General features: G+C 39.5%; 1 protein-coding gene across 2 annotated transcripts in view; it reads right to left on the bottom strand.

The window, feature by feature from the left end:
* Nucleotides 1–22,638: 22,638 nt before the first annotated feature.
* The window catches only part of tmx3b (thioredoxin related transmembrane protein 3b), a 61,763-nt gene continuing 56,723 nt past the window's right edge, over nt 22,639–27,678 (bottom strand). For both annotated transcript variants that reach the window (XM_053488224.1, XM_053488225.1), the window contains exon 16: nt 22,639–24,095. In XM_053488224.1, coding sequence (XP_053344199.1) covers nt 23,826–24,095 — 270 coding nt within the window. In that variant the 3' untranslated portion in view covers nt 22,639–23,825. The remainder of the gene's footprint in view (nt 24,096–27,678) is intronic.

Genomic DNA, 27,678 nt, shown 5'->3' with positions numbered 1-27,678 from the left:
AGAGACTCCGGCAGGACTAACTATGACAGCATAACTAAAAGGGAGAGCCAGAAGGAAACACAAACATGAGGGCTTCCTGACATGTAAAGCAAACAATCACCTCACCGTCAGCAAACCTGAGTGATCAATGAGAGTGAGGAAGACAGCATCCAAACATACCAGTTCACCATAACACTCTCTGTCCATGAGTCCCCCAGATCTGCTCCTTTACCTATGGCAAATCTATTTATAAAAATGCTTGGCTAAATAAATAGGTTTTTAGCCTGGACTTAAACACTGAGACTGTGTCTGAGTCCCGAATACTATTTGGAAGACTATTCCATAATTTTGGGGCTTTGTAAGAAAAAGCTCTGCCCCCAGCTGTATTTTTCATAATACGCGGTACTGACAAGCAGCCTGCATCCTTTGATCGAAGTAGGCGTGGCGGATCGTAAGACACTAGCAGTTCGCTCAGGTACTGCGGCGCGAGACCATTTAATGCTTTATATGTCAAGAGTAGTATTTTAAAATCAATGCGAAATTTCACAGGGAGCCAATGGAGTGAAGATAAGATAGGGGTGATGTGCTCATATCTTCTGGTTCTAGTGAGGACTCTCGCTGCTGCATTCTGGACTAGCTGAAGCTTATTTATGCATCTAGCTGAACAACCAGACAGTAAGGCATTACAATAGTCCAACCTAGAGGTGATAAAAGCATGAATTAGTTTTTCTGCATCGTTTAGCGACAATAAATTTCTTATCCTGGCAATATTTCTGAGGTGAAAGAATGCTATCCTGGTAATATTATCTACATGTGCTTCAAATGAAAGGCTGGAATCAATAATCACACCAAGGTCTTTCACTGTTGCATTTGATGGAACAGAAAGGCCATTTAAAGTTACGGTGTGATCTTAAATTTTACTCCTAGCTGTATGCGGTCCTATGACAAGAACTTCTGTCTTATCCGGATTTAGCAGAAGGAAGTTAATTAGCATCCAATTTCTTATGTCCTGCACACATTGCTCAATTTTAGTAAGCTGTTTTTTCTCATCAGGTTTTGCTGAGACATATAACTGTGTATCGTCAGCATAACAATGAAAACTAATACCATGCTTACGGATTATGTTGCCCAGAGGAAGCATGTAAAGGGAAAAAAGCAGTGGACCTAAAACTGAACCCTGCGGAACGCCAAACTCCACTAGAGAACATGCAGAATAATCACCATTTAAATCTACATACTGATAACGATGGGTCAGATAGGATCTGAGCCAGGAGAGGGCTGTACCCTTAATTCCTACTACATTTTCTAATCTGTGAAGAAGAATAGCGTGAATTATTATACTGCATAATTATTATTTAGCACAAAAAAATTCCTCGCACTCGGGAAAACTATGCGTGCGGTTGAGCGCCGATTAGACTTTAGGAAATTAAAGCGGAGGGTTTTTATTTAGACTATAAAAAAAATAACCTGCGTTTATTTTCAGGCGTGCCAGCTGCCACTTTTTAGTTAGAAGTTTTCAATACAAATCTTATAATGCCCACATGACATGACGGAATAAGGCACGGCTGGTGATGATTGGGGTTTGTTGGGTTACAGTGGATTTTACTACGCGGTGTGAGTGCAATGGCCATCCGTCTGCTCGTGCTAACTCTGCTCTCCGCGGATGGCCGGACCGGCCCCTCCCACCTCTCGCTCCATTGAAGTCCCTGGGGCGCGTTCCATTTGCCCCGCTTGCATGCCGCACTTCCGCGTTGTTGCACGCGCGTTGCATACACAGCGCGTAGTAAAATCCACTTTAACCCAACAAACCCCGAGTATTTTATAGCGCGGGGTGCAAGCCCGGGACCATTAGCAACGATAGCTCACCAGTCGTGTGTAATTCTGCGGTCCCGCTGCTTCGCATGTCTGAAGGGGAGGCCGCCTAACTAGTGAGCGAGGAGCGATATTGATTTGGGCGCACGCCGTGACAGGCTGAAAAAACTGTTGTCAGATTAATGTGCAAAAACTATATAATAAAACTATATAAGACTACATGGCCTTTATAAGACTCAACTTTTATTTAAGCGCACTCACAATAACGAAAAAACTTAATGATTTTGTAAATGTTTGAAAGCAAATAAGGTGCGCTGTTCTGTATTGTTTTTGGTGAACTTAAGCGCATCAGAAAATGAACTCAAACGTTTTTTTAAATGGTCAGAGTCAGTCTGCTTGCTGTTTTCCCGACGCATCCATAATTAAACTTCATGGAAAACTTCACGAGTGCTGTTTTAGACTATGGAGTAAATTAAAGAGGAGAATCACGATGCCGAATCGAAGTCCTGAGCCCAAACCTCATTTAAATTAAATTAAATTAACAAATATTATAAGTAAAAAAACAATAGTCCACGTTTAGAAACCGTTTATAAATTCTTTCCGACATGAGTTGGCCGGGAGATTTCCTGAAGTTTCGAAATCGCGGGGCATTTTTTCTAAATAGACGCTATCTTTAATAACTGATGGAGGTTTTGAGCTGTATACACACGCATTCCTGCCTATACAACTCTTAAAACTACACCTGTGACACAATAACAGTAATATTTCGAACATTCTGCAGGCTGATATTTGGAGAAACAAAAGAAAAATAAATAAACCAGTTGTTGGATCAAAATAACCCAACCAGGTGTTCATTTGTAAACTACATCTCATATGAGCCAACATGAGCAACCCAACAATGTGTTTAAAGTACCTGAAATAATCCAGAACTTAAATAACAATAAACAGATACAGAGATACGCTGTATAACAGTCACTATTGTATTTACTGCAACAAGCGAAAATGTCACTTTGCGCCACCTGGCGGCCATTTTACAAATGACTTTAAAATGCAACTGATTTATTTTGGCCGCTGACGTTTTTACACGGCGGTGAGTGCGACGGTAATAACCATTCCAATTGATCAACTACTGTATGTATTTATTCTTCATTTTCTTCTCTCCTTCAATGATGATACTTTTTTGACTGTGCTTTTTCCATTCAGTATAATTATTATTATTATTAGTAGTAGTAGTGCTTTAAATTTATTATTGTTATTGTTCTTATTATTGTAACGCACCCGCGCCTGTGCAAAAAGACTACAAATATGTTTGATATGTTAGCCTAAAACATTATTGTTTTATTGTGTTTATGCGCTTTAAATATACACTAAACAATAAGCACTGCCTTGTGCAAAGTGAAAGTGAGTTGCATGTGCGGCTTTTTGATTAAAAGACTGATAAACGCGTGCACGGATATGAGCAGGTTTATGGATAAAACTACAGACATGAAAAAAAAAACCCACAAAAATATATGCTACCCGCTGAATACAACGTGACTCCCCGGGCTTTCACTGCGCTTTCTCCATTCGTTAGTACTGTAGTAGTACACTAAAAAAATTGCTGGGTTTCTGTAAACACATCGTTGGATTGTTTATGCTGGGTCAAAAATCTGTGTTATTTCGGGTACTTTAATCACACTGTTGGGTTGCTTTTGCTATGAATACTAAAAGTGCTGCATGATTAAACTCAATGCAAAAAACGAAAAAAGAAACTTCTCCGTTTTGTCCCTAGACCTTTTGTTCCGGTGTTTATGCAGTAACCCATGGGTGAACACAATGATTTAGGAATTGAATTAAACATGAATATATATATAAGTGGAATTTTAATTCAAATCCAACATTTTACATTTAGGCATTTGGCAGACGCTCTTATCCAGAGCGACTTACATTTTTATCTCATTACACATCTGAGCAGTTGAGGGTTAAGGGCCTTGCTCAAGGGCCCAACAGTGGCAACTTGGTGGTTGTGGGGTTTAAACCTGGGATTCTGGGATCTTCCGAAACGTAGTCTAATGCCTTAACCACTGAGCTACCCCTGGCCCTATTTTAATGGTTAGTGATCGGTGCATGGTCATCAACTTGCACGTTCTGTGATATTCCATTGTCAAGAGTGTATACTAAAGCATTTGCTAGTTAGTAAGTAAGCAAATAAAAGATAAATTAATAAATAGCTTTAAATGGTACTTCAGCATAGTTAAAGTACCCTAGCATGAGTTTTTATATCGCTTATCCAGAGCGACTTACAAAAAGTGCTTTAATGTTTACATAATTGGATACATACTTACACTGGGTTAAGTAGGTTATTAACTAAGTGCCATTAGTCCAACACAACTAAGAAGAGGGTTTGTTTGTTTTTTTTCGGGGGGGGGGGGGAGCGGTTAAAGATAGTCAAAGTCTCTGATGTACGGACATCTAGAGAAAGTTCATTCCACCACCTAGGTGCCAGAACAGAAAAGAGCCTGGATGAATGCCGCCCTCAATTCCTGAAAGATGGTGGGATGAGGCGAGCAGTGCTGGAGGATCGGAGGGTATGTGGTGCAGTGCGTGGTGTAATTAGCGCAGAGAGGTAAGTGTGTGCTGGGCCATTTTTAGCTTTGTAGGCAAGCATCAGTGTTTTGAATTTGATGCGGGCAGCTACAGGAAGCCAGTGCAGGGAGCGGAGGAGTGGGGTGGTGTGGGTTTTACCACCGGAAAAGATGTTGGGGAGACAAGTGAGCTTAATTGCTGCCCAATGCAATGGCTGGGAGTACTTTATTTTGCACACAACATGAATAGCATGAGCAGTACATTTACACGAGAACCTACATCCAATTCAGCCTAAGCATAAACCGGAGCACATTCACTGCCCCCATCCGAGCTGTGACCGTCCCCGGTCACCATGACTCTCTCAGTCTTGGAGGTGTGAAGGCAGTCGGCGCTGGAAACGCCGGGGTCCTTTCGTGGGGGAGAGAGGAGCGCAAACATTGCCCTGAAGCGGTCCGGCCTCCGCAGAGTTCGACGTTTCGCCGGCGTGTGTCCACGCCCATATGCTCCATAGGTGCCCTGGGTGGGGCCCATCTTTGCCGTGCAGAGGTCGCATCGGTGGACAAAGAGTTTACTGTTGGTATGACAGCCCGGCCAGTAGAAAAGGGCGCGCAAACGCTGCAGAGTTTTACTCACCTGCGCCGCGCGGCCATTCTCAGCGGTGGTAAAGTAACCCTTCGTGCAGCGCTAGGTGAGTGAACTGGGAGTGAAAAGCTTTTACCTCTCGCCCTGGATGAGCGACTGCGGTGTAATCCGGTCTCACGCCCGCTTTAACCCAATCCAGCACCCTATGCAGAACCGAATCCTTCTCCTCCTCGGCAATGAGCTGGTCACGGTCCAGCTGTGTGTTGTTGTTCAAGGGTTCTACGTCGCCACGGCGTTCAACGGAAGTTGAATCCACCTGTGCCTCGACATCGCCGCAAAACCTCTGAGACTTGCTCGTTGCCTAGCCGCGATGGGTAGCCCTGTTCCCGGCTAGGTTCACCTACTGAGTGCCACTGAGCTGCGGGCGGTCGCTCGGCTCTTTCACCGGGATGGTCCGCCATTATGGCGCGCTCGGCCTTGCTCAGTGCCTTAGAGAGGGAGGCCGGTGCCACTAACCGGATGTGCTCGCGGAGTCGCGGCGGTCAGAGTCCCCGAAGAAACGCATGACAAGCTAGCTCTTCCTGCTTGTCGTGCTCGAATTCCGGGTAGCCCCCAGCCCACGTGACATCTCAGGCCCATGACGAATGCCCCCAGTGGCTCTATATATATATATATATATATATAAAATAATGTACCTACCATCCTACTATTATTTTCTGTTCAAATTTAAAGATGCACGCGTGTGTGCAGAAAGACGAATTTTACAAAGAATACAAAAGTGTATAATCTTTAATAAAGTTAGCCTAATACAATATTGTTTCCAATACTGAAGCAAACATGATTTTGTTTTAGTCTCTGAGTACAACGCAACAGCGCGCTCTGTAAAGCCTCTACTCATTTTCATTTATGATAGGTGTGAAGTTATCAAACCGGTTTAGCTGCTGGGGGAATTCACAGAATTGGGGGTTTTAAAAGAAATTAACAAGACCGAGCAGACATCTCTGCCTAAAATGTATTTCACCAGCAAAACATAAATAGAAAAAAATAAACATATATAAAATGTTTAAAATGCTTACTAGTCAGCCAATCACAGCCCTCCCGGAGCACTTGAGTAGCTCAGCGCACCTTATTTGCTTTCAAACATTTACAAAATCACAACGTTTTTTCGATATTGTGAGTGCGCTTAAATGAAAGTTGAATCTTATAAAGGTTATGTAGTCTCATATAGTTTTATTATATTTATTTATTTATATATTTATTTATATTTTCTATTATTCCTAGGTTGTTGTTCTTTTAGTGTCACTGTGTGTGCTTTACAATGCCAGACAACATTCAAATGCAAATTATTCACTTTCCCCAGTATGGAGGCAAATCAGTCTCATAAATAATTCACACAAAAGACACGATGTTGGTCAGAGTCAGTTTTCCCGATGCATCCATAATCATTAGTCTACTTCTGCCGGTACGCTTTAAAAAACTTTATGCATGCGTCTGAGCGTTGCGAACGATGCCGAATCGAAGTCCTGAGCCCAAACCTCATTTAAATTAAATTAACAAATATTATAAGTGAAAAAACCAATAGCCCATGTTTGGAAAACGTTTATAAATTCTTTCCGACATTAGTTGGCCCGGTGTTATGCAGCAGTTAAGCTCCGAAATCACTGGGGCATTTTTTCTAAATAGATGCTATCTTTAATAACTGATGGAGGTTTTGAGCTGTATACACACGGCATTTTTGAGGGGTTTAAAACAAATTAATAAGTCCGAGCAGACCTACATGAAAGGTGAGATGTGAGTAACTGTTGCGTTGTATATACTGTACAACACGCGTTTATCAACCTTTTGATAAAAACGCTGCCTTTTGTAAAGTGAAAGTACTTTACAAAAAAGGAACAGCTTTATTTCAGTCATAAATTTACAATCACATCACATTTCAGATATTATTTTTAGCCGTGGTTAAATAATGGATGAAATAATTATTTAATGCTGGACACAAACAGGCAAATATGATGATTATTATTAAAAATCATAATAATAATGATAATAATGTTTCATAGTAATATGATGATTATTATGAAACATAAGGTCCTCAAAGAGTCTTTGTCCCCTGTGCATGCCAGCCAATCCACACTTGACATAAAAAATAGTCCAAACATCCAAACTATACTGAACAAAAATATAAACGCAACACTTTTGTTTTTGCTCCCATTTTTTATGAGATGAACTCAAAGATCTGAAACATTTTCTACATACACAAAATAACCATATCTTTCAAATATTGTTCACAAATCTGTCAAAATCTGTGATAGTGAGCACTTCTCCTTTGCCAAGATAATCCATCCCACCTCACAGGTGTGCCATATCAAGATGCTGGTTAGACAGCATGATTATTGCACAGGTGTGCCTTAGACTGGCCACCTGTAAAAGGCCACTTTGAAATGTTCAGTTGAATCACACAGCACAATACCACAGATGTCGCAAGTTTTGAGGGAGCGTGCAATGAGTCATCTCATTAAAAATGGGAGCAAAAACAAAAGTGTTGCGTTTATATTTTTGTTCAGTATATATGTAGAATCCACAAAATGATAATAAATAACCTACGAAAAAGAAAAGAAAAACAAAAAGCAAACAGACCATTAATTGCTTGTAGACAACACGTGTAACTAAATTTTACCCTAGGAGCTGTTTTTAGGGCCTAGATGTTTTTTTAATCATTCTTATCTTTACTAAGATTTAATTCTAAATTTAAGGGAAATTTCTAAGAAAATGCTATAATTTTACGATTTTTCTTAGAATTTCGTCACTAGGATCAACTTGAGCAACCCACAATGTTAACTCTTTATTATTAATGTTTAATGAACTTTAATGTTTTTATTTTTATATACAGAGATATCCTGACTGATATTTTTAAGATATAGATTGGATTTTCAATGAGTGCAATGAGGTGCATAAGTAACTGACAATAGGTCTTTGCTATATAGTCCACATTATTCGCTTTGCAATTTCTGGGCCTATCCCTCAATCTCCTTTGGTCTTTGACTCCTCATATGGGAGTTTGCCATCTCTCCCATACTTCACTGAAATTTCAAACAGCCACATTGAAAGAATTTTGCGAGAAATGAGACCATCATCTTATACATTGGACCCTATCCCAACAGTACTGCTCAAGTCATTCATTCCTAGTATCAGTCCATTAATAACACAGTTGGTTAACCTCTCACTACAAACTGGCTACGTTCCACCTTCTTTGAAAGCTGCTGTCATCCGTCTGACTTTGAAGAAGCCCTCATTAGATCCTGATGTGTTCGGAAAAAACAGGTCCATTTCAAATCTCACGTTTCTATCGAAGGTCCTAGAGAAGACAGTTGCCTTTCAGCTCTTCAACCACCTCAACTGCAAAACTTATTCAAGAAGTTCCAGTCGTGCTTTCGTTTAGCCCACAGCACGGAGACAGCACTGCTCAGGGTGAGAAATGCTCTACTCATGACAGCTGATGCAGGATCGCCTTCTCTACTTATCCTTCTTGATTTGTCAGCACTGTTCGATACAGTGGATCATTCTATTCTCCTGGATCGTCTCCATTACACTATTGGTCTGTCGCAAACTACATTGCAGTGGTTCCAGTCCTACCTGTCTGACAGGTCTAAATGTGTCATGTTGGGAGAATGTAAGTCCAGGCTGCTTAATGTCACATGTGGTGTTCCACAGGGATCGATTCTTGGCCCCATTCTTTTTACTATCTATATGTTACCTCTTCGGTGCATTATCAGCAGACATGGACTGTCTTTTCATTGTTATGCTGACGACACGCAGCTTTATATTAAAACTGCTCCAAGCCCCTCTGAAGCCCTTTCGATCCTTACTGCATGCCTTGAAGAGATAAAGGCATGGATGAACAATAACTTTCTATAGTTAAACAGCAATAAAACTGAGGCACTTCTTGTTGGAACCCCTCATCAGATCCTTTCTTCTCCTTTTCTACTTTGTCCTCCACAGTCACCAACCTGGTGGTCTGGAAGTGTGCTTCTCAAAGTCCCATTTACTAGACTCCGTACCATGGAGGGCCGAGCCTTTTGCTCAGTTGCACCACAGCTCTGGAATCGCCTTCCTGTCCATCTGGGAGCCACACAGAGCCTTGACTCTTTTAAAGCTAACTTGAAGACTTTTTTTATTCAAGAAAGTTTACAATTGTTGATGTGGTTTTATTTTAATAGTTTATTTTAATGTTTTTTTTAATAGTGGTTTTTTTAATAGACTTTGAGATTTAATAAATGAAAAGTGCGTTACAAATAAAATGTATTATTATTATTATTATTATTATTATTGTCTTGGTCGTTATAGATTTATCTGCTCTAAACAATGAGCATGAAGTTTGTCACCCAAACCATAAGTACAAGCAGTGGTTGAATTGTAAAAAAAAAAAAATCAAGGGGTGTGGTGTGGTCAAGTATTTTTTTTAAAGAAGGGGGCGGGTTATGACTTACAACTTACCATACAAAATAATTGAGAAGATGGCAAATAATAAAAAAAAAACTTTTAGGAGTCACGTGCGTACCCCAAGCGAGATGGCGGCTGTCTAGATAGGCTCCTACCCACTCGGTAATAATTATATAATTTATGACGAAGTAGTTGACATTTTGTTTAAAATAATAATCTAAAACGTTTATGATCCGGATGCTAAGAACTTAATCACGTTTCTAAGTGTATCACGATGACTACAACATCCAAATACTTCAAAGAAGCAAACCGCATGGCGACCAGGCAGAACCCACCATTAGCGGATGCTAAGGCTGCTTTGAGTCCGCCCGAAAAGCAGACTGACGCTAAAGTGAGCCTGGATAAATTTTATGCTGAAATTACTAAAATGAGCAAGACCCTTCAGGTAGTTGCAGTGGACACAATCGCCATTAAAGAGACAATGACGGAGCTAAAAGTTACCGTGAACGGGCTGCAAGTCAGAATGGAGGAGGCGGAGGGCCGTATCTCACAAATAGAGGATGTGACAGAGAGGCTGAAGACAGATAAAGATGCTAAAGAAAAGGAGATAAAAGTTTTGTGGGACCGTGTTCAAATACTTGAAAACCATAGTAAGAGGAACAACGTAGGAGCTGGCTGAAAAAAAGAAAGACTTTTTTGTCTGCCAAGAAATCACTTCAACAGTTAAACGTGAGATACACGCTCGCTTTCCCTGCTACTCTGAGATTTACTTGGAAAGGTAGAAAACGTAGTTCCACCACCACGGAGGAAGCGGAGCGTTTCATTAGCACTTTACGTGATGATGGGTCATAAACAGGTACGCCGTATAAGACAGTGATATTTTCGGATGATGAGGATTATATAAAAGTCAACCATGGGCGGAAATTAAACACGAGTGGGTTTTGAGCTTTATGGTACGCTGCCGAGCAGCATGCAGCTGGACAGTGTCATTACGAGCTGCATGGGGGGAGCCTCACGGACCAATAAGAGTTATTTTTCGTTGTTGCATGTTATATTTGCAACTTTTTTTTTGTTTTCAGGCTTTGGCTTAGAGACCAGGGACTGGTCAAAGCTCCCAGGTTCTGTTGTAAGGGAGCATTTTAAGTTACTTATTTGTGTTCATAACGTTTTTTGCAAATTTTTCATTAAAAAAGGTTCGGTCATGACAAAGTTTACTACTAAAAGTTTGTTACTGGACTTGCTAGGCAGGAAGGTCTATATAGGTATACATACACAACTGTGGATTCCTTTGGTGCTGGAATTTTATTTTATTTCATTTTATTTCTCCCTTTCTTCTGATATCGATATTTCATAGTGCATTATGGTGGGGAACCATATGTTACGTGCGGCTGTAGTGCACGTATGTGCGCGTGCGTGGCTGCTGGTGCTGCTCTCTCTCTCCCTGCCTTTCTCTCTTTCCCTCGCTCTCCCTGCTGCAGGAGGTCCCGCCCTGATTGAGCGTGCTGTGACGTGCGACGGGATTGGCTGGCCGTGGAGAAGCGCGTCCTTTTAACCTGGCCAGGGAAACCCGGAAGCGCGCGTGTTGGGAGTTGGAGATGTGTGTGTTGTGTTGGCGGTTGTATTTGCTAGTGATTATAAAACTATTGAGTCGCGCCGGTATTTTTGTGGGTTGTACAGTATTGGTTTCTTTTTTTCTTTTGTTTATATCTTTGTTTGCTTTTGTTGTAAATATTGTAAATAGTTTCTGTTTGGTTGTATATATTTTTTTTTTCTTTCTCTTCGGAAGCAGTAGGGGTTGGGTGCCGTTTCCTTTAAAACCCATTTTCTCCTGTTTTTCTGTGTTAGTTAGGAAGTTAGGTTAGTTTATGTATTTTGTTTATAATTTCTTTTTTGGTAGATTAGTTAGATTGCGGGAGGAGATAGGGGGAGTTTTTGTTTATTGTTTTGGCCTTGGCCCAACCGTGAAGCCTAGAGCTTCCTGTGTGTGTGTGTGTGTGTGTGTGTGTGTAAAACAACAATAAAAGACCACGCACACTATCCTGTGGTAAAGGATTTCTTTTTTTTTTATTTTCTTCTTTGTTGCGGCCCTGAAACCTAGACTAAGGGGTCGTAACAAGTGGGGGCTCGTCCATTTCCCCAGTAACAAGTGGGGGGCTCGTCCATTTCCCCCATAACAAGTGGGGGCTCGTTCGTTGCCCGGGTGTAACAAGTCGGGGCTCGTGTGTTGCCCCAGTAACAAGTGGGGACTGTCCATTTCAGAGCATACTCGGCATTGGTTTGTTTGACTGCCTTCTTAGGTTGGAAAGTAGTTATAAAACAATGGCATTTAATTTGATAGCCTTCACGCTAGCTCCTACCTTGGAGGAATTTGACCGGTGTCGTAAAGATGACTTGTTCAGCATTGCTGAATTTTTTTTAATTGATGTGCCACGTAAGGGTCTGAAAAAGGAGATAAAAAAAATATTGCTTAGCACATTAATTGAGCAACAGATTTTACCTCAGGTGGCGGGAGAGTACACTGAGGACGAGGACGCTTCAACGCTGACGGAGGTCGACGGTAAGCCGTCGGTTGCGCCACAGTCACCCTCCACGCCCCCCAGGCATAAGATAATTAAATCATCCACAGTAACACCGATTGACAGATCAGAACAACTGTTGGTTCTGAAAACGAGGGAGGTAGAGCTGGAAATAAAACGAGAGGAAACGGAGACTCAAAGACTTCGGTTGCGGGAGCTGGAGCTTGAGATGGAGCGGGAACATTTTCGGCGAGATTTCAGCCGGTTACACCGGGCTGAGAGCGCGCCGGAGAGTTCCCCTGCCTCTCCATCGTTCGCTCAGTTACCTGCAGCGGCTGCGCCGGGTTCTTCTTCTCTCGTTTCTGCCCCAGTTACTACCTCCCCACCCCAGTTTGATGTAAGCAAGCATATTGTTTTAGTACCTCCTTTTAGAGAGACCGAAGTGGATAGCTATTTTATAGCTTTTGAGCGTGTGGCGGCTACGTTACAGTGGCCAAGAGCAATGTGGGCTCTCTTATTACAGTGTAGCTGACTGGTAAAGCGCAGGATGTGTGCTCTGCGTTGCCTATTGAGCAAAGTTTGGATTACGACACGGTCAAACAGACGGTCCTACGTGCCTATGAGTTAGTGCCCGAAGCTTACAGACAAAAATTTAGGTCCCATAGGAAGGCAGATAGACAAACCTTTGTTGAATTTGCCCGTGAAAAGCAAACATTGTTTGAGAAGTGGTGTGCTGCAACAAAGACTACCACTTTTAAGGCTCTTAAAGAGTTAATCTTGTTGGAGGATTTTAAAAATTGTGTGTTTGAAAATGTTGTATTGCACCTGAATGAGCAAAAAGTCACTTCTTTGTCAGCAGCCGCTGTTTTGGCTGACGAGTTTGTATTAACACACCGTACTGTATTCTCTCCTGTTATAAGAACTGATAAATTCGCTGCCCGTGGGGTTGAAGGGCAGGTGAAACCTTCAGCAGGCAGTCTGAAACCTGCAAGAGGGGGTGTTTTTAGAAGTTCTCAAAATCGTTCAGGAGGAGGTAGGGTCTGTTTTTATTGTTTAGCTCCTGATCATCTGATTTCAGACTGTGAGGCCTGGAAGAAGAAAAACACATCAGTAAAGTCAAAGTCTGTGGTTTTTATTAAAAAACAAACAAATCAGATTTTACCTGAACAAACAGTGGCAGCGTATAAGCCTTTTATGTTACAGGGGTGGGTGGCAGACAGCCCTGAAGGCGTGCGCAGAGCAGTATCCATCCTGCGAGATACAGGTGCAGCGCAGACGCTAATGCTAGCTGGTACACTTCCACTGTCTCAGACAACCTATACGGGCACTGATGTTATTTTACGTGGAATCGGAGCAGGCTGTATTACAGTTCCACTTCATCAGGTACATCTTGAAACAGAAATAGTGACTGGTGTAGTATCTGTTGGTATTTGTACCGAACTCCCTGTTGAAGGAGTTCAGTTAATTTTAGGAAACGATCTGGCAGGTGGTGTTGTTTTCCCTCGCAAAACTGTAACAGAAAAACCAGTGACTGATAATGATGATTTTGGTTCCAACTTGCCTACAGTATTTCCATCATCTGCAAGGGCAGGTCACCAGCTTGTACTCGTTTTTATGTGTTTATGTTTAGGCATAATTGGGTATATGTCCTCCGTGTTATGGACTTTAACGGACTGGTTGAGTACGTCCAAAATTTTTGCTTGGAGCGGGAAATGTTTTGGCGGAGGCATGGTCGAGAGCGTAAAGGTTTTTAGTCAAAATAAGATTTTGACTTTTATGGGTGGGGGTGTTACGTGCGGCTGTAGTGCACGTATGTGCGCGTGCGTGGCTGCTGGTGCTGCTCTCTCTCTCCCTGCCTTTCTCTCTCTCCCTCGCTCTCCCTGCTGCAGGAGGTCCCGCCCTGATTGAGCGTGCTGTGACGTGCGACGGGATTGGCTGGCCGTGAAGAAGCGCGTCCTTTTAACCTGGCTGGTGAAACCCGGAAGCGCGCGTGTTGGGAGTTGGAGATGTGTGTGTTGTGTTGGAGGTTGTATTTGCTAGTGATTATAAAACTGTTGAGTCGCGCCGGTATTTTTGTGGGTTGTACAGTATTGGTTTCTTTTTTTCTTTTGTTTATATCTTTGTTTGCTTTTGTTGTAAATATTGTAAATAGTTTCTGTTTGGTTGTATATACTTTTTTTTCTTTCTCTTCGGAAGCAGTAGGGGTTGGGTGCCGTTTCCTTTAAAACCCATTTTCTCCTGTTTTTCTGTGTTAGTTAGGAAGTTAGGTTAGTTTATGTATTTTGTTTATAATTTCTTTTTTGATAGATTAGTTAGATTGCGGGAGGAGATAGGGGGAGTTTTTGTTTATTGTTTTGGCCTTGGCCCAACCCTGAAGCCTAGAGCTTCCTGTGTGTGTGTGTGTAAAACAACAATAAAAGACCACACACACTATCCTGTGGTAAAGGATTTCTTTTTTTTTTAATTTTCTTCTTTGTTGCGGCCCTGAAACCTAGACTAAGGGGTCGTAACACCATATAACATGTATGTCTTGGAACATAAAAGGCCTATAAAAAAGAGGTAAAGTAATGACTTATTTGAAACATAATAATGTGGATATGGCATTTATTCAGGAAACACACTTTAAAGGAGACGAGGCTTTAAAATTAAAGTACGGGTGGGTTGGACACGTATTTCATAGCTCCTTTTCCAGCAAACGGAATGGGGTTGCCATACTAGTGAAAAAGAATCTAAATTTTGTTATGACTGGTGAGGTCAAAGACAGTGAGGGGAGAATGGTGTGTATACAGGCCACAATAAATGGTACTGCTGTGGTGTTATGTAATATCTATGCTCCAAATATAGGGGATCCTAATTTTTTCTATGAATTAAATAAGAATTTAGGGGAAATGGATGGCCAAATAATACTGGCCGGAGATTTTAACCAAGTGTGGGATGCCTTTATAGATAGAAGTATATGTAGGGACCAAACATATCCTAAAGACAGAACAGCAATTCATATGATGAGTGAGGATAATGGATTAGTGGATATTTGGCATCTTGTGAACCCACGTGAGAGGGAATACACCTTTTATTCTCATTGTCATAAATCCCACTCCAGAATTGAGATGTTTTTGATCTCAAACACCATGACAAAGCATGTAACACACTGTAACATAAATGCTATTGCTTTATCAGATCACGCTGCCGTGAAATTAGGCATTGATATTAACTGTGACAAAGAGCGAAAAGGCAGATGGAGATTAAACACCTCACTGCTGTCACACAAGGCCTTTAGTTTGTCGTTAAAAGAAGATTTAAAGTCCTTCTTCGAAATTAATACAGGTAGTACTGATAGAAGGGCAACTGAATGGGAGGCATCTAAGGCTTATGTGAGAGGGAAGATAATTGGTTATGCTTCTAAAAGGAAAAGGGAGGATCGGGTCAGAATACAGGAATTAGACAACAAAATTAAGAATTATGAAAAACAATTATCCCAATGTTTCTCAAATCAACTATATCAAGATATATTTGTAAACTCAAATTTGAACTCCAGGAGATTTATAATAAAAAGGTGGAATATGCTCTATTCAGATTGGGAACGACTTTCTATGAGGAAGGGGAGAAAACTGGGAAACTGCTTGCTAGACAGCTGAAGCAAAAAAATACATGTAATCTGATATCAGCTATTAAGAAAGGAAATGGAGTAGTAACATCAGTTAAGGAAATAAATGAGGTTTTACAGAAGTTTTACAAAGATTTATACACAGCTGATATTAGTCCTAAACAAGAAGAATTTAACAGTTTTTTCTCCAAACTTAAAATGCCTAAATTGTCCCCAGAGGAGGTGAATATGTTAGAGGGTCCAATAACAGAACTTGAAGTCAGAAAAGCTGTATCTATCATGAGGAATGGAAAGTCAACAGGGTTAGATGAGCTCCCGGTTCAATATTATAAACAGTATATAGATTTACTTGCACCCACTTTAACAGAAGTATATAATGAGGCATATGCTAGTGGATCTCTTCCCTCTTCTTTTAATGAAGCTCTAATATCGGTGATTCCTAAGAAAGATAGGGAACCAACGGAACCCTCAAATTTTCGGCCAATAAGTTTGATTAATGTAGACTGCAAGATCCTTAGCAAAATTCTTGCGTTACGGTTAGAAAAGGTATTATCCAACATTATAAACCCTGATCAAGTTGGATTTATGATAAACAGGTCATCAACAGATAACATGAGAAGGTTACTACATCTAATTTGGTTAAATATAGAAAAAACACTGACCCAATTGTTGCCGTATCACTGGACGCAGAGAAGGCGTTCGATCGGGTTCACTGGGAATTTCTGTTCACGACTTTATCAAATTTTGGGTTCGGGCCTGGTTTCATAAAGTGGGTTCAAACATTATATAAGACACCTAAGGCATGCGTGATAACCAATGGTAAAGTTTTTCCATCTTTCGATCTCACCAGGGGGACAAGACAGGGGTGCCCGCTATCGCCACTGTTGTTTAATATCACACTAGAACCATTGGCTATAGCTGTCAGGGCTCATGCAAATATTTCAGGCGTACAGGGAGGTGACAAAGAGCACAAATTGTTTTTATATGCTGACAACATTTTGGCCATGGTCAAAGACCCAGATAAGTCCTTACCTCACTTAATGGAAACTGTCCAATCCTACTCCAAAGTGTCTGGATATAAAATTAATTGGACAAAGTCGGAAGCTACGCCTATATCCGGAATATGCAAGCAAATATGGTAACTAAATTTGGCTTTAGATGGATCCCAAGAGGAATAAAATATCTGGGTATTAAAATATGCAGGGAGTTAGAAGAGATTCCTACGCTAAATTTAGCACCTCTTTTACAAAACATTAAAAATAACTTGGATAAATGGGGGAAAATTCAGCTAACTTTATGGGGGAAAGTTAATATAATTAAGATGGTGGTTTTGCCTCAAATTAATTATGTGCTGATGATGCTCCCACTTACAATACCAGAGTTGATCTTTAACCAATATGATATAATGGTTAAACATTTCCTTTGGAACGGGAGAAGGCCTAGGATAAAGTTTAGCAAACTATGTGCAACCCGTGATAAAGGAGGGTTGGGATTACCAGACCCTCGGCTCCATCAGATATCTTTTGAAATGGCAAAATTGGCCAAGCATTGGAATAATAATACTCAATTAGACTGGGTTATTATTGAAAAAAGCCTTGTCACGGCCATACAGTTCTATCGAGCACCTGTCTCAGTGCTTAGAAATAACCATAAATCCTATCATGAAGCACTCAAGAGAGGTCTGGGCGAAGATTCACAAGATGCATAAATTATCACAATGTAAACAACCATACTCTTCTTTATGGTATAATTCTGCTATTTGTATTGGGAAATCACCCATATATTGGAAGAAATGGCACATGAATGGCTTGTGTACTGTTATAAACTTGTTTGAACAGGGTGTGTTTATGTCTTATAATAATCTTGTACAGAAATATAATTTAAAGGGAAAAGATAACTACTGGAAATATCTTCAAATTAGGAATTGTGTTTCTACAAAAATTCAGCACACAGACGGAAACAATATCTTGGACTTTTTAACACTACCCCATCCTCAACAAAAAGCCTCCGTATTTTACAGGATGACCAACCAGGTGCTTAGCAATGACTGCATTAATTTAAAGACGATATGGGAAAAGGATCTTGGGACTGAATTTGGGCTCGAAGAGTGGAAAAGAATTTTGTCAAACACCGGCAAATATGTAAGAGAAGCTAGAGGACAATTTACACAGTACAAAATCTTACATATGTTTTATTTGACACCTCTTAGACTCAACAGAATGGGTTTGACAAATAATGATGTTTGTTGGAAATGTCAAAAAGATAGAGGTACATTTATTCATCGTATTTGGGATTGTTCAATTATTCAGCCTTTATGGCACCAAACTTTAAATATCTTGAGCAAATGGCTTGGAACAACAATACCATTATTACCAAGGTTGTGTCTATTAGGAGACAGGGAGCAGATGCCAATTACTACAAAGGAAGAGTTTTCAGTGATTATGGTGGGGGTCTCTGTGACGGCTAGAGTCATTTTGAAGCACTGGAAAACTCCTAAAACCCCTGAGTTAAAAGAATGGGTCAACATAATGACCAGGACAGCTTCGTACGAACGTTTGCTTTGCAAAGTACATAATAAGAACAAAGCAGGGGCCCCTGTGGGTATTCCAGTTTGGGAAGATTTTTGGTCTTTTGTGACGCTGTCTTTTTATGTAACACAATAATTATGGCTTTTCATTGTTATTGCCATTGTAATTTTTCTCTATTTATTGATACATCTACTTCTGTTAACTTCAGTCACTGTAATATTTTGGCCTTGCAAGCAGTATTGATACATTTGTTGTCATGTACTGAATGAAAACAATAAAAACTTGAATTACAAAAAAAAACTTTTATTGACAAAATGTAAGCTTATTTAAATCTGAATTTAAATCCATTTGAAGAATTTGAAGTCTTCAAAACAAAACACAGGCATTTAAACATGTAATTGTCAAACCTACAGTATCATTTGGTCCTTTCCATGGCTTTCATCTGGGGAGAATTATAAGAGTAGAATAAAAATATACATAAACATTAGTAATTAAATAATTAAATTTAATAGTACTGTGGTTTTGTATGACAATAAACCAGTCTCTCTCTCTCTCTCTCTCTCTCTCTCTCACACACACACACACACACACACACTTGCGCACAAATCATCATATTACTATTATGGCATTTGAAAATAAATTTGACTCTTTTGTACCCAAACATCCCAGATAGCACTACTTTGTTGGCCCAACGTCAACGATTTTTTGGTAACATTTTGGCAATGAGTACATGGGCCCATGTTGGCATCGGTGGTTGACTCACTGTTGGCCTATTGGGGGGCCAAAGATTGGTTCAGTAAGATAATGGCAAGGCTGAAAATTTTAAACAGGAAATTAAATTATATTGCCTTAGTTAAGTTAAGCCTTTAATTGTCACATATACATTACAGCACAGTAAAATTCCTTCTTCGCATATCCCAGCGTAACTGGGGTCAGAGCGCAGGATCAGCCATGATACAGCGCCCCTAAAGCAAATAGGGTTAAGGGCCTTGCTCAAGGGCCCAACAGCAGCACCCTGGTGGAGCTGGGGCTGAGCAACCACAGCTTTGTGTAGCAAGCTCTCTCAATGATGCCATCACATCAGGAGCTCATATGAAGTTTGGTTACCAATCTAGTACATAAATAACTTTAAACTACAGTGGGGCAATGTCACCAGTTTAGTCAGGCACTAATTGTGCAAGTTCTCCCACTTAAAACGATGAGGGAGGCCTGTAATTTTCATCATAGGTATACCTCAACTGAGGGACAAAATAATAATAATAATAATAATAATAATAATAATAATAAAAACAGGGAATCACATTGTAGGAGTTTTTATGAAATTATTTGCAAATTATGGTGAAAAATTAGTATTTGGTCAATAACAAAATTCCATCTCAATACTTTTTTATATACCCTTTGTTGGCAATGACAGAGGTCAAATTTTTTCTGTAAGTCTTCACAAGGTTTTCACACACTGCTGCTGGTATTTTGGCCCATTCCCCTTGATGTTTTGGGGCTGTCGCTGTGCAACACAGACTTTTAACTCCCTTCAAAGATTTTCTATGGGGTTGAGATCTGGAGACTAGGCCACTTCAAGATCTTGAAATGCTTCTTTTCAAAGCCACTTTTTCAAGCCCAGGCGGTGTGGTTGAGATCATTGTCATGCTGAAGAAACCAGCCACGTTTCATTTGCAATGGCCTTGCTGATGGGAGGAAGTTTTTACTCAAAATCTCATGATACATGTCCCCATTCATTCTTTCCTTTACATGAATCAGTCATCCTGGTCCCTTTGCAGAAAAACAGCCCCAAAGCATGATAGTTCCACCTCCATGCTTCACAGTAGGTATGGTGTTCTTTGGATACAACTCAGCATTCTTTTTCGTCCAAACACGAACTTTTTGGTTTCATCTAACCATATAACATTCTTCCAATCCTCTTCTGGATCCAAATCCAGGATCTGGATAGCAAACTTCAGACAGGCCTGGACATGTACTGGCTTAAACAGGGGGACACGTCTGGCACTGCAGGATTTGAGCCCCTGGCGGCGGAGTGTGCTACTGATGGCAGGTTTTGTTACTTTGGACCCAGCTCTCTGCAGGTCATTTACTAGGTCCCCCTGTGTGGTTTTGGGATTTTTGCTCACTTTTCTTGTGATCTTTTTGACCCCACGGGGTGAGATCTTGTGTTGAGCCCCAGATCAAGGGATATTATCAATGGTCTTGTATGTCTTCCATTTTCTAATAATTGCTTTCACAGTAGATTTCTTCACACCAAGCTGCTTACCTATTGCATATTCAGTCTTCCCAGCCTGGTGCAGGTCGACAGTTTTGTTTCTGGTATCCTTTGACAGCTCTTGGTCTTGGCCATAGTGGAGTTTGTAGTGTGACTGAGGTTTTGGACAGGTTTCTTTTATACTGATCACTGATACCATTAATACAGGTAATGAGTAGAGGACAGAAGAGCCTCTTGAAGAAGTTACAGGTCTGTGAGAGCCAGAAATCTTGCTTGTTTGTAGATGACCAAATACTTATTTTCCACCATAATTTGCTGCAAAAAATCCTACAATGTTTTTTTTTTCTTACTTTGTCTATCATAGTTGAAGTATACCCATTATGAAAATTACAGGCCTCTCATCTTTTAAGTTGGAGAACTTGCACAATTGGTGGCTGACTAAATACTTTTTTGCCCTACTGTATATATCTAACTTAGTGGATGTTTTCTAAATGATAAATGCATAGTGCTTTGTGCCTAACTTTTAACATTGTCAAACAGGTCACTAGATGTTGCTTATCACTAGGGAGGAATCTAAAACCCCAGAGGCCAGGTGCTGCTGAATAATTCCTGAAGCCAAACTAAACAAGCTTAAGTTTTTCAACTTTGCTCCTAACTACAGGTAGGTTAATTTTCCTCCAAATTAAATGGAAATTGAGTAAGACATAAGTGTGTGGAAAATCTGTAAGATGAAAAGCATAGTTTTGCTGTAATGTGGTGAGAAAATGTTTAATTTATGCACTATTATGCTAGGCTAATCGACCTTGTTACATGCCATATTATTTTTATGTCTAGAGAGAAACGGCATGCAACAAAATAAAGCGGAAGCTGTGTGTGTGGTAGCACCGCTGACTAATCAACAACCTTCATAGGTTAAAGAACAAATTAAACACATGTTGCAACAGAAATAAGAGAAAAACTTAACATGTTTATTGTGAAGAGGCTAAAAACAGGGTTTAAAGACTTCTAGAGGTGGCTCTGGCCTAAACAACAAACAAAACACCTATAACTAGTAAACAGAATCTAACTAACCTGTCAAAAGAAAAAGAAACAAAAGTACATCAAAATACTCTAACTCCTTAACAAACAGGAAAGAAACAGACTCAAGAACAAAGACAGCACCCCCTCTCTACCAAACCCCAAACTAAATTAACAGTTATCAAAAACTTAAGGGCTCATCACAAACAAATAACAAACAAAGATAACTTACAAAAAAGAAAGACTAGTTTTCTTAACTATAAGAATAAATATAACAGTTAACTCAACTCCACTCAAAGGATCCAACTTAACAAAAGTACAAATCACCAAGAGAATTCTTAGGACCAAAAAGTGGGAAAAGATCCTCAAGGACAGTCTAAGGCAATGGGTACTTTCTTTGTACACATTTATTTTTATCCGCATTTTGAGAGAAAAAGTGTTTATACTAGGTGTTTATTTAGTAGTTTTTAATTATAATGGTTACATATATTTTCTTTGTTTGTACTCATTTTATCACAAATCCAATTAATAAATACATTCCTGGAGATATGAATGTGTTTTCTTATTATTGGCGATAATGAAAAGAGTCTAATTTAATTTCCAATTTCCAACTTTGTCATTATCTCCTGATCCAACGTTGGGCCAACCAATCTACAAAATAACATTTAGCACAACATTAGGCACTGCCGCAACGTTGGCCCTTCAGCAGTGTGCTATCTGGGATATAGGTGAAGCCACTAAATCAAAAAAAAAAAAAAAAAAAACTCTTCTTTAAATTGAGAATGAAATTACACAAATTTGGTACAGAACACATTTTTATAATCATTAAAGCTTACAGTCATTTCGAAACCTTCATTTTTCGTCACGTCTTTGTTGAGAGGATTTGTGTGCATGTATACACACAATCACACAAATCAGTTCTCTACTTTTTTAAATATGTCAAATTGTGAATTGCCATTGTGATTTGGCAGCATTCCAGTTCATGTCATTGAACATTGTTATACTGAACCAGGTTTGGGTCCCTAGGTTCCATTAGTATTTAAAACTGCGCCACTCGGAGGCGGACTTGGCCATTTCCGACATGCAAACATAAAAAAACCCTCTAGAAAGTTCAGGTATTTCATGTGTTCTAAATAGTTATCTAGTCAAAACCACTTGTAATAGCTGTGTTAAGCTATTTAAATTGCTCCTTTTTGTTGATTTAATAAAAACAGCTGTAAGTTAGTTAATTTGGTCAAAAAAGGGTGGAATACATTAAGTTTAAGTACATATCTCTCTCTCTCTTTCTTACACACACACACACACACACACACAGTCACGTCCTAAACTTAAAAGTTAGTTCAAGTGAATCCAAAACCAAAGACGTTTAAAAATAAATAAAAACTTTGTCAAAATGTTTATTTAACAGGTAACAAATGGACTTCACATTCTCAGGAAATCTTTCATTGCATACAATAAACTATGTTTATGCAGTACATTGACATTTGTGTCACCCATAATTTTTATTTCTAAGCCAAAAACATAACGAAAAGACTAAACGTACATATGCAGGCATAAAAAGTAAACTATCCAAATCACCATTTTAAACATTTTATCCTGAAAACCTGTGTTCTAAAATGTAAAGTCTATTTTGTTAAAATTTAAATGTCACAAAAAGGCTTTAAACATTAACTGTTGTCCAAACCCAAACCATAACTGCTTCTACTACTTTGCAAAAATTTCATTTACTGGCAATGGGGTGTGCAGCGAACTTGTGTATAAAGGAGGTTGGTCTTATTAGGCCTAATTTGGCATATACAAAATGCAAAACCAAGACTAAAAAGTTACCATTGCCACGATGAAGATGGCCGTCTGAAAGTAAAAAGCCAATTCAACTGTTTTATGTTAAATAGGTTCCTAAACCTTGTATGCAATGTTTGTATTTAATTGATTTAATAACTGTTCGGTCCACACACGGTTAAGTACATGCTTACTAAATATGCCAACTGTCTTTTGAGTAATTTTAACCTTTACAGCTTTTTAAGATTATTACTTTGTGTGTTTTTAGCAGGGAAATTATGCTACATTTGAAACCTTGATTACCATGAACCCTGAGTCTTTTTGTAATCAAAAATGATACTCCTGATTTAAGGCAGGGGATTAACTAAGCTAGATAAAAAAACAGCTATTAATTAAATCTAACATAGCTATCATCAACACCAAAGCAGTAAACTAAAGGAAGAGCAGTTAGCTCAGTGGATACATGGATAAACAAATTGCTGAACAAAAACACTCAAAAGGATGATCTGTAGCATATAAAACATAATAAATGATGACTTTTACAATTTTAAGTCTTTAGTTTTCATCATCAGAAATGACAGTTCATTTGTTGTTTAGATAAACCCCAGGGTTACAAGTCTGAAATTACCTATATTAGCCTCATATTTCTGTAATGCTCATGAACAGTCATCAATTGTAAAAATGACCTTTTAAACCATACATGGAGTTTTAAAAAATTGAAAACTGTTTTAAATGTTTAATGTCTGTATTACTGTTCTCATCCTTCTTTTCATTCACACATCTCCCCTATGTTAATCAAGCTTTTTCTCAGCTGTGCTCTTTTCCTCTAACTCTTCATCTGCCTGATCATCCTCTCCTGGCCCCTTCAGGTGTGCAGCCAGACAGCGACTCGCATCTTCTTCCTCATCTTCCTCTTCCTCATCGGTCTGTCCACCTCGCTTTGACAGCTCTGCGTCATCGTCTGCCTCAGCTGTGCATATGCCATAGCACATGAGGCTAATGACCCCTAATGGCAGGCCAAAGAGGAAACAGGCCAGCACTGGGGAACTGCGGAAAACAGACTGAGACAAATGCACAAAGATCTGTATATAAATTATGTAAACGGGAACACTGCATTGCATAAAATGTGGCCACTATAATTAGAGATGGCAAAAATACTGACTTATCAATATGCTATGGTAAAACAAAAATGCTGCAATATAATCACCTGGTCTCACAATATGTATCAGATAGTCTCCTTTAAAACAGCAAGTTTTTTTTCCCCTCAAGGATGAAAACACCAACTTGACAAATGTTATACCAGCGCTAAAAGCACAAAAACGGCTAGTAGCTATATAGTGTTTTATTCATGACCCCGAGTGAAAAACATTTCTCTTTTTTTGTCTATTCTTGATCTGTATTCTCTCCCTCTCTGCTATTAGTGCTACAACAACTTATTTACAAAACCATATTACTGCAAGAAACAGTTAGATAAAGAGAAAAGACAGTACATCATTACGTTAAGAAATAAAGTCAGTCAATTAAAAAAATCTTTAAAAACACTGAATGTATATTGCAGTAGGACAAACACTAATGAAACTGGCTCTCATGAGGACTTTCTCAGGTAAGGAAGACCAGTAGCCACCTCTGCTGCAGATGATATGTTTATTAGTATGACCAAAAACTCAATGCCAATTTACAGTACCCTTAGATTAGAGCCCACATATTACAACGTCAACTGTTTAGAGGTGACTGAGAGTGTTAGTCCTTCGTTGTTAAATTGCAGCAAGGAAAACACTACATTGGAAGAACAAGATAAAAGGACATGATTGTGACAGGAAACACAATGAAAGAATATTAGATCAGAGGAAAATGTCCAAATTTGACATTTTTTTTATAACCGCCATGTCTTTGTTAGACGTAGACGGTTTCCAAAATTTGTGGTTCCCACTGTGAAGCGTGGAGGAAGAGTTAATTTTGATTTATACATACTTGCAGGATCAGAGTCAGGTGTATAATTAACCAAATTAAAGAAAGCAGCTAAGAAATCAGTGCTAATGATCATAAGTTTCATAGGTAGGTTGGTCTGCAATAATAGTTGATTAGTAATGCTGTTATAGTTATGTTCAAGTGGGAGCCACCTCAAATAGCCGTGGCCGTGTGGCTGCCCTATGGACGGTGTGATCCCCCCTCCCTCTCCTGCCAAAAAAGGCGTGTCAAGATTTCGCAGTAAACACACCCATTCAAGCCCTATTTATTCATTTACCTGGTGCCACCACTAAATGACGCTTTGTTCTCAAGAACACATTAACACAAGCCAGCAATTTAGCTGCACTAAGTTGCAATTATGTTATTTTAACATCCCACCCCCACCGAACTGACGCTATCAAACTGCACTACAGAGATGAAGATGGCAGCTTAATGGACTATTCGGGATAAGTGATGTTTTATTTTAAAAAAATGTTTGGGGTAGTTTACAAATTAATTCCCAGTTTAGTGTTTTTATTGCCCGTTTTGAAAATCACTGGCAGAACTAATAGCAGTCAGATGTGACTTAAGGTACTCACTCCTCTTTTCCTCAAAAAGATGCTAAAGCTTCGAAAATAGTATTAATGTTCCTATTACAAAAGCTGCACTACCCGAGGAAGAGTGTTTGTGCTCTCTGAAAATGCCTTCAGAATCTGACTGAGTGTTGTCTGGATTTAGATAAATTCAGCATTTATTTATTCTTTGGGTAAGAGTTAATCTGCAGGTTATTTCTGTAACTAGAATATAATGTGATGCAGCTCACGAGGGACACAAGCTGAGGCTAGATGCACAGGAGTTAGCGAGCTTAGTTAATAAAGGCTGGATAAAAAACCCTGAAGTGTATCAGTTAAGGAGAGGGAGGGTAGGGGGGCTTCAATACTCGGTAGGTTATAGTTTGGCTTTAGAGATGAACTAATGCTCTTATACGAGTGTTATATTGCTTAACTTACTTGTGTGAAAAGCGCAGTAAGTAAATTATCGGTTATTTTATTGCAGATGATAATACAGATAGACAGTGGCTAACGCTAACAAAGTTCAAAGGTAACATTAGCAAAGGCAATTTATTTACATTCCAGAATTCCCAAAACAGTATTTTAAACACTCTGTGGTAAATAGGTTTATTAATATCTTTTTTTTAATCACAACTAGATGTTCTGTAAAGTTTATTTATCTCTGTCTTCACTAAATTCTCCTGTTCTCTTTAAGCAGAGATCTGCTGTGGAGGACGGGTGACTCCTGGCCTTTTGGAGCTACTGGAGGAGCCTGAACAAGCTGTTGAGGGTGCTGTAATAGGAATGGCGACACAGTGCCAAAAAATGATATTTGGTCCATATTCTGAACATGGAATTGCAAAACATCTAATAGTTTGAGGGAAACAAAGACCTAAACTGTTCCATCTTTGATAGTTTTTAAAAATGGATATTGTAATATAAAAGAACTAGATAGAGACTGATAAGCGCCTGGTGTTATCCAGGTGTTTTACAACAGTTAAATACACACTCAGTAAGACTGCAGATAAATCCCTGCTATCCGTTATCACCCAAATGAGAATGGGTTCCCTGTTTGGTTCCTCTCATAGATTTTTCCTATTGCCATCTCAGGGAGTTTTTCCTTGCCACTGTTGCCATCGCCCTTGGCTTGTTCATCAGGGACAATCTTATCATTAGGTTCATACACATTTCATACAAACTTCCATAATTCTTTTAACTGTGTTAAGCTGCTACAAATAAAATGTAATTTGTATTGAATAATGGTTAGGTAAGTAAGGTAAGACCCTATCTGAATTTAGCCTTGTGTTAGGAACTAGTAAGCATTGTAAAATAACACAGATGGTTTAGATGTCACACCAATCTTGAATGTCTCTCGACCAATCAGGTTGTTTGGTCAGAACTTATTGTTGTGTAATCATATTTAAAGTGTTTTACACTTGCCAGATCACACTGTTCACATGTGCAATATTGTTAAGTGCTATATCTTTTCAGCAGTTAAAGCTACAGTAGTTCTTCTAATAGATCAGATTACTCGAACCATTACTGCCCTCGCTTTCCATGTGCATCATTGGGCCTTGGTCGCCCATAACCCTGTTGCCAGTTCAACGTCAGTTCAGTGAAAATTTGTCCTTGAAGTTGATGTGTTGGGAAAAAATTACCAAGCGTAAGGATTTGATAGACTTTGATAAGGGCCATATTGTGATGGCTAGTCGACTGGGTCAGAACGACTCCAAAACTGCAACTTTTGTGAGATGTCGTGTTCAGGACCCACCAAAAGTGCTTTAAGGTATGGAATCCAGTGAATCGGCAACAGCGTCATGGGTGGCCAAGGTGGATTGATACATGAGGTGAGTGAAGGCTGGCCTGTTTAATCCAATCCAATAGAAGAGCTACTGTAGCTCTAATTGCTGGAAAGGTTAATGCTGGTTTCCACAGAAAGGTGTCAGAAAACAAAGTGCATCACTGTTTTTGTGGAAAAACGGGGGACATAGGCAGGTGGTCATAATGTTATGATCGATGTAATGTTGTGGCCAGTTCATGTGTAAAAATACATCCTCATGTTCCCAGAACCACTTTTTCACAATCTGAGTCCAAATTCCATTGGTGTGATAACCTAATCATTCAGTATATTTAGATCAACAGGTGA

This window comes from Clarias gariepinus, chromosome 26, assembly GCF_024256425.1.
Source record: "Clarias gariepinus isolate MV-2021 ecotype Netherlands chromosome 26, CGAR_prim_01v2, whole genome shotgun sequence".
NCBI classification, from domain to species: Eukaryota; Metazoa; Chordata; class Actinopteri; order Siluriformes; family Clariidae; genus Clarias; species Clarias gariepinus.
This window is presented reverse-complemented; position numbering and strand designations above follow the sequence as displayed.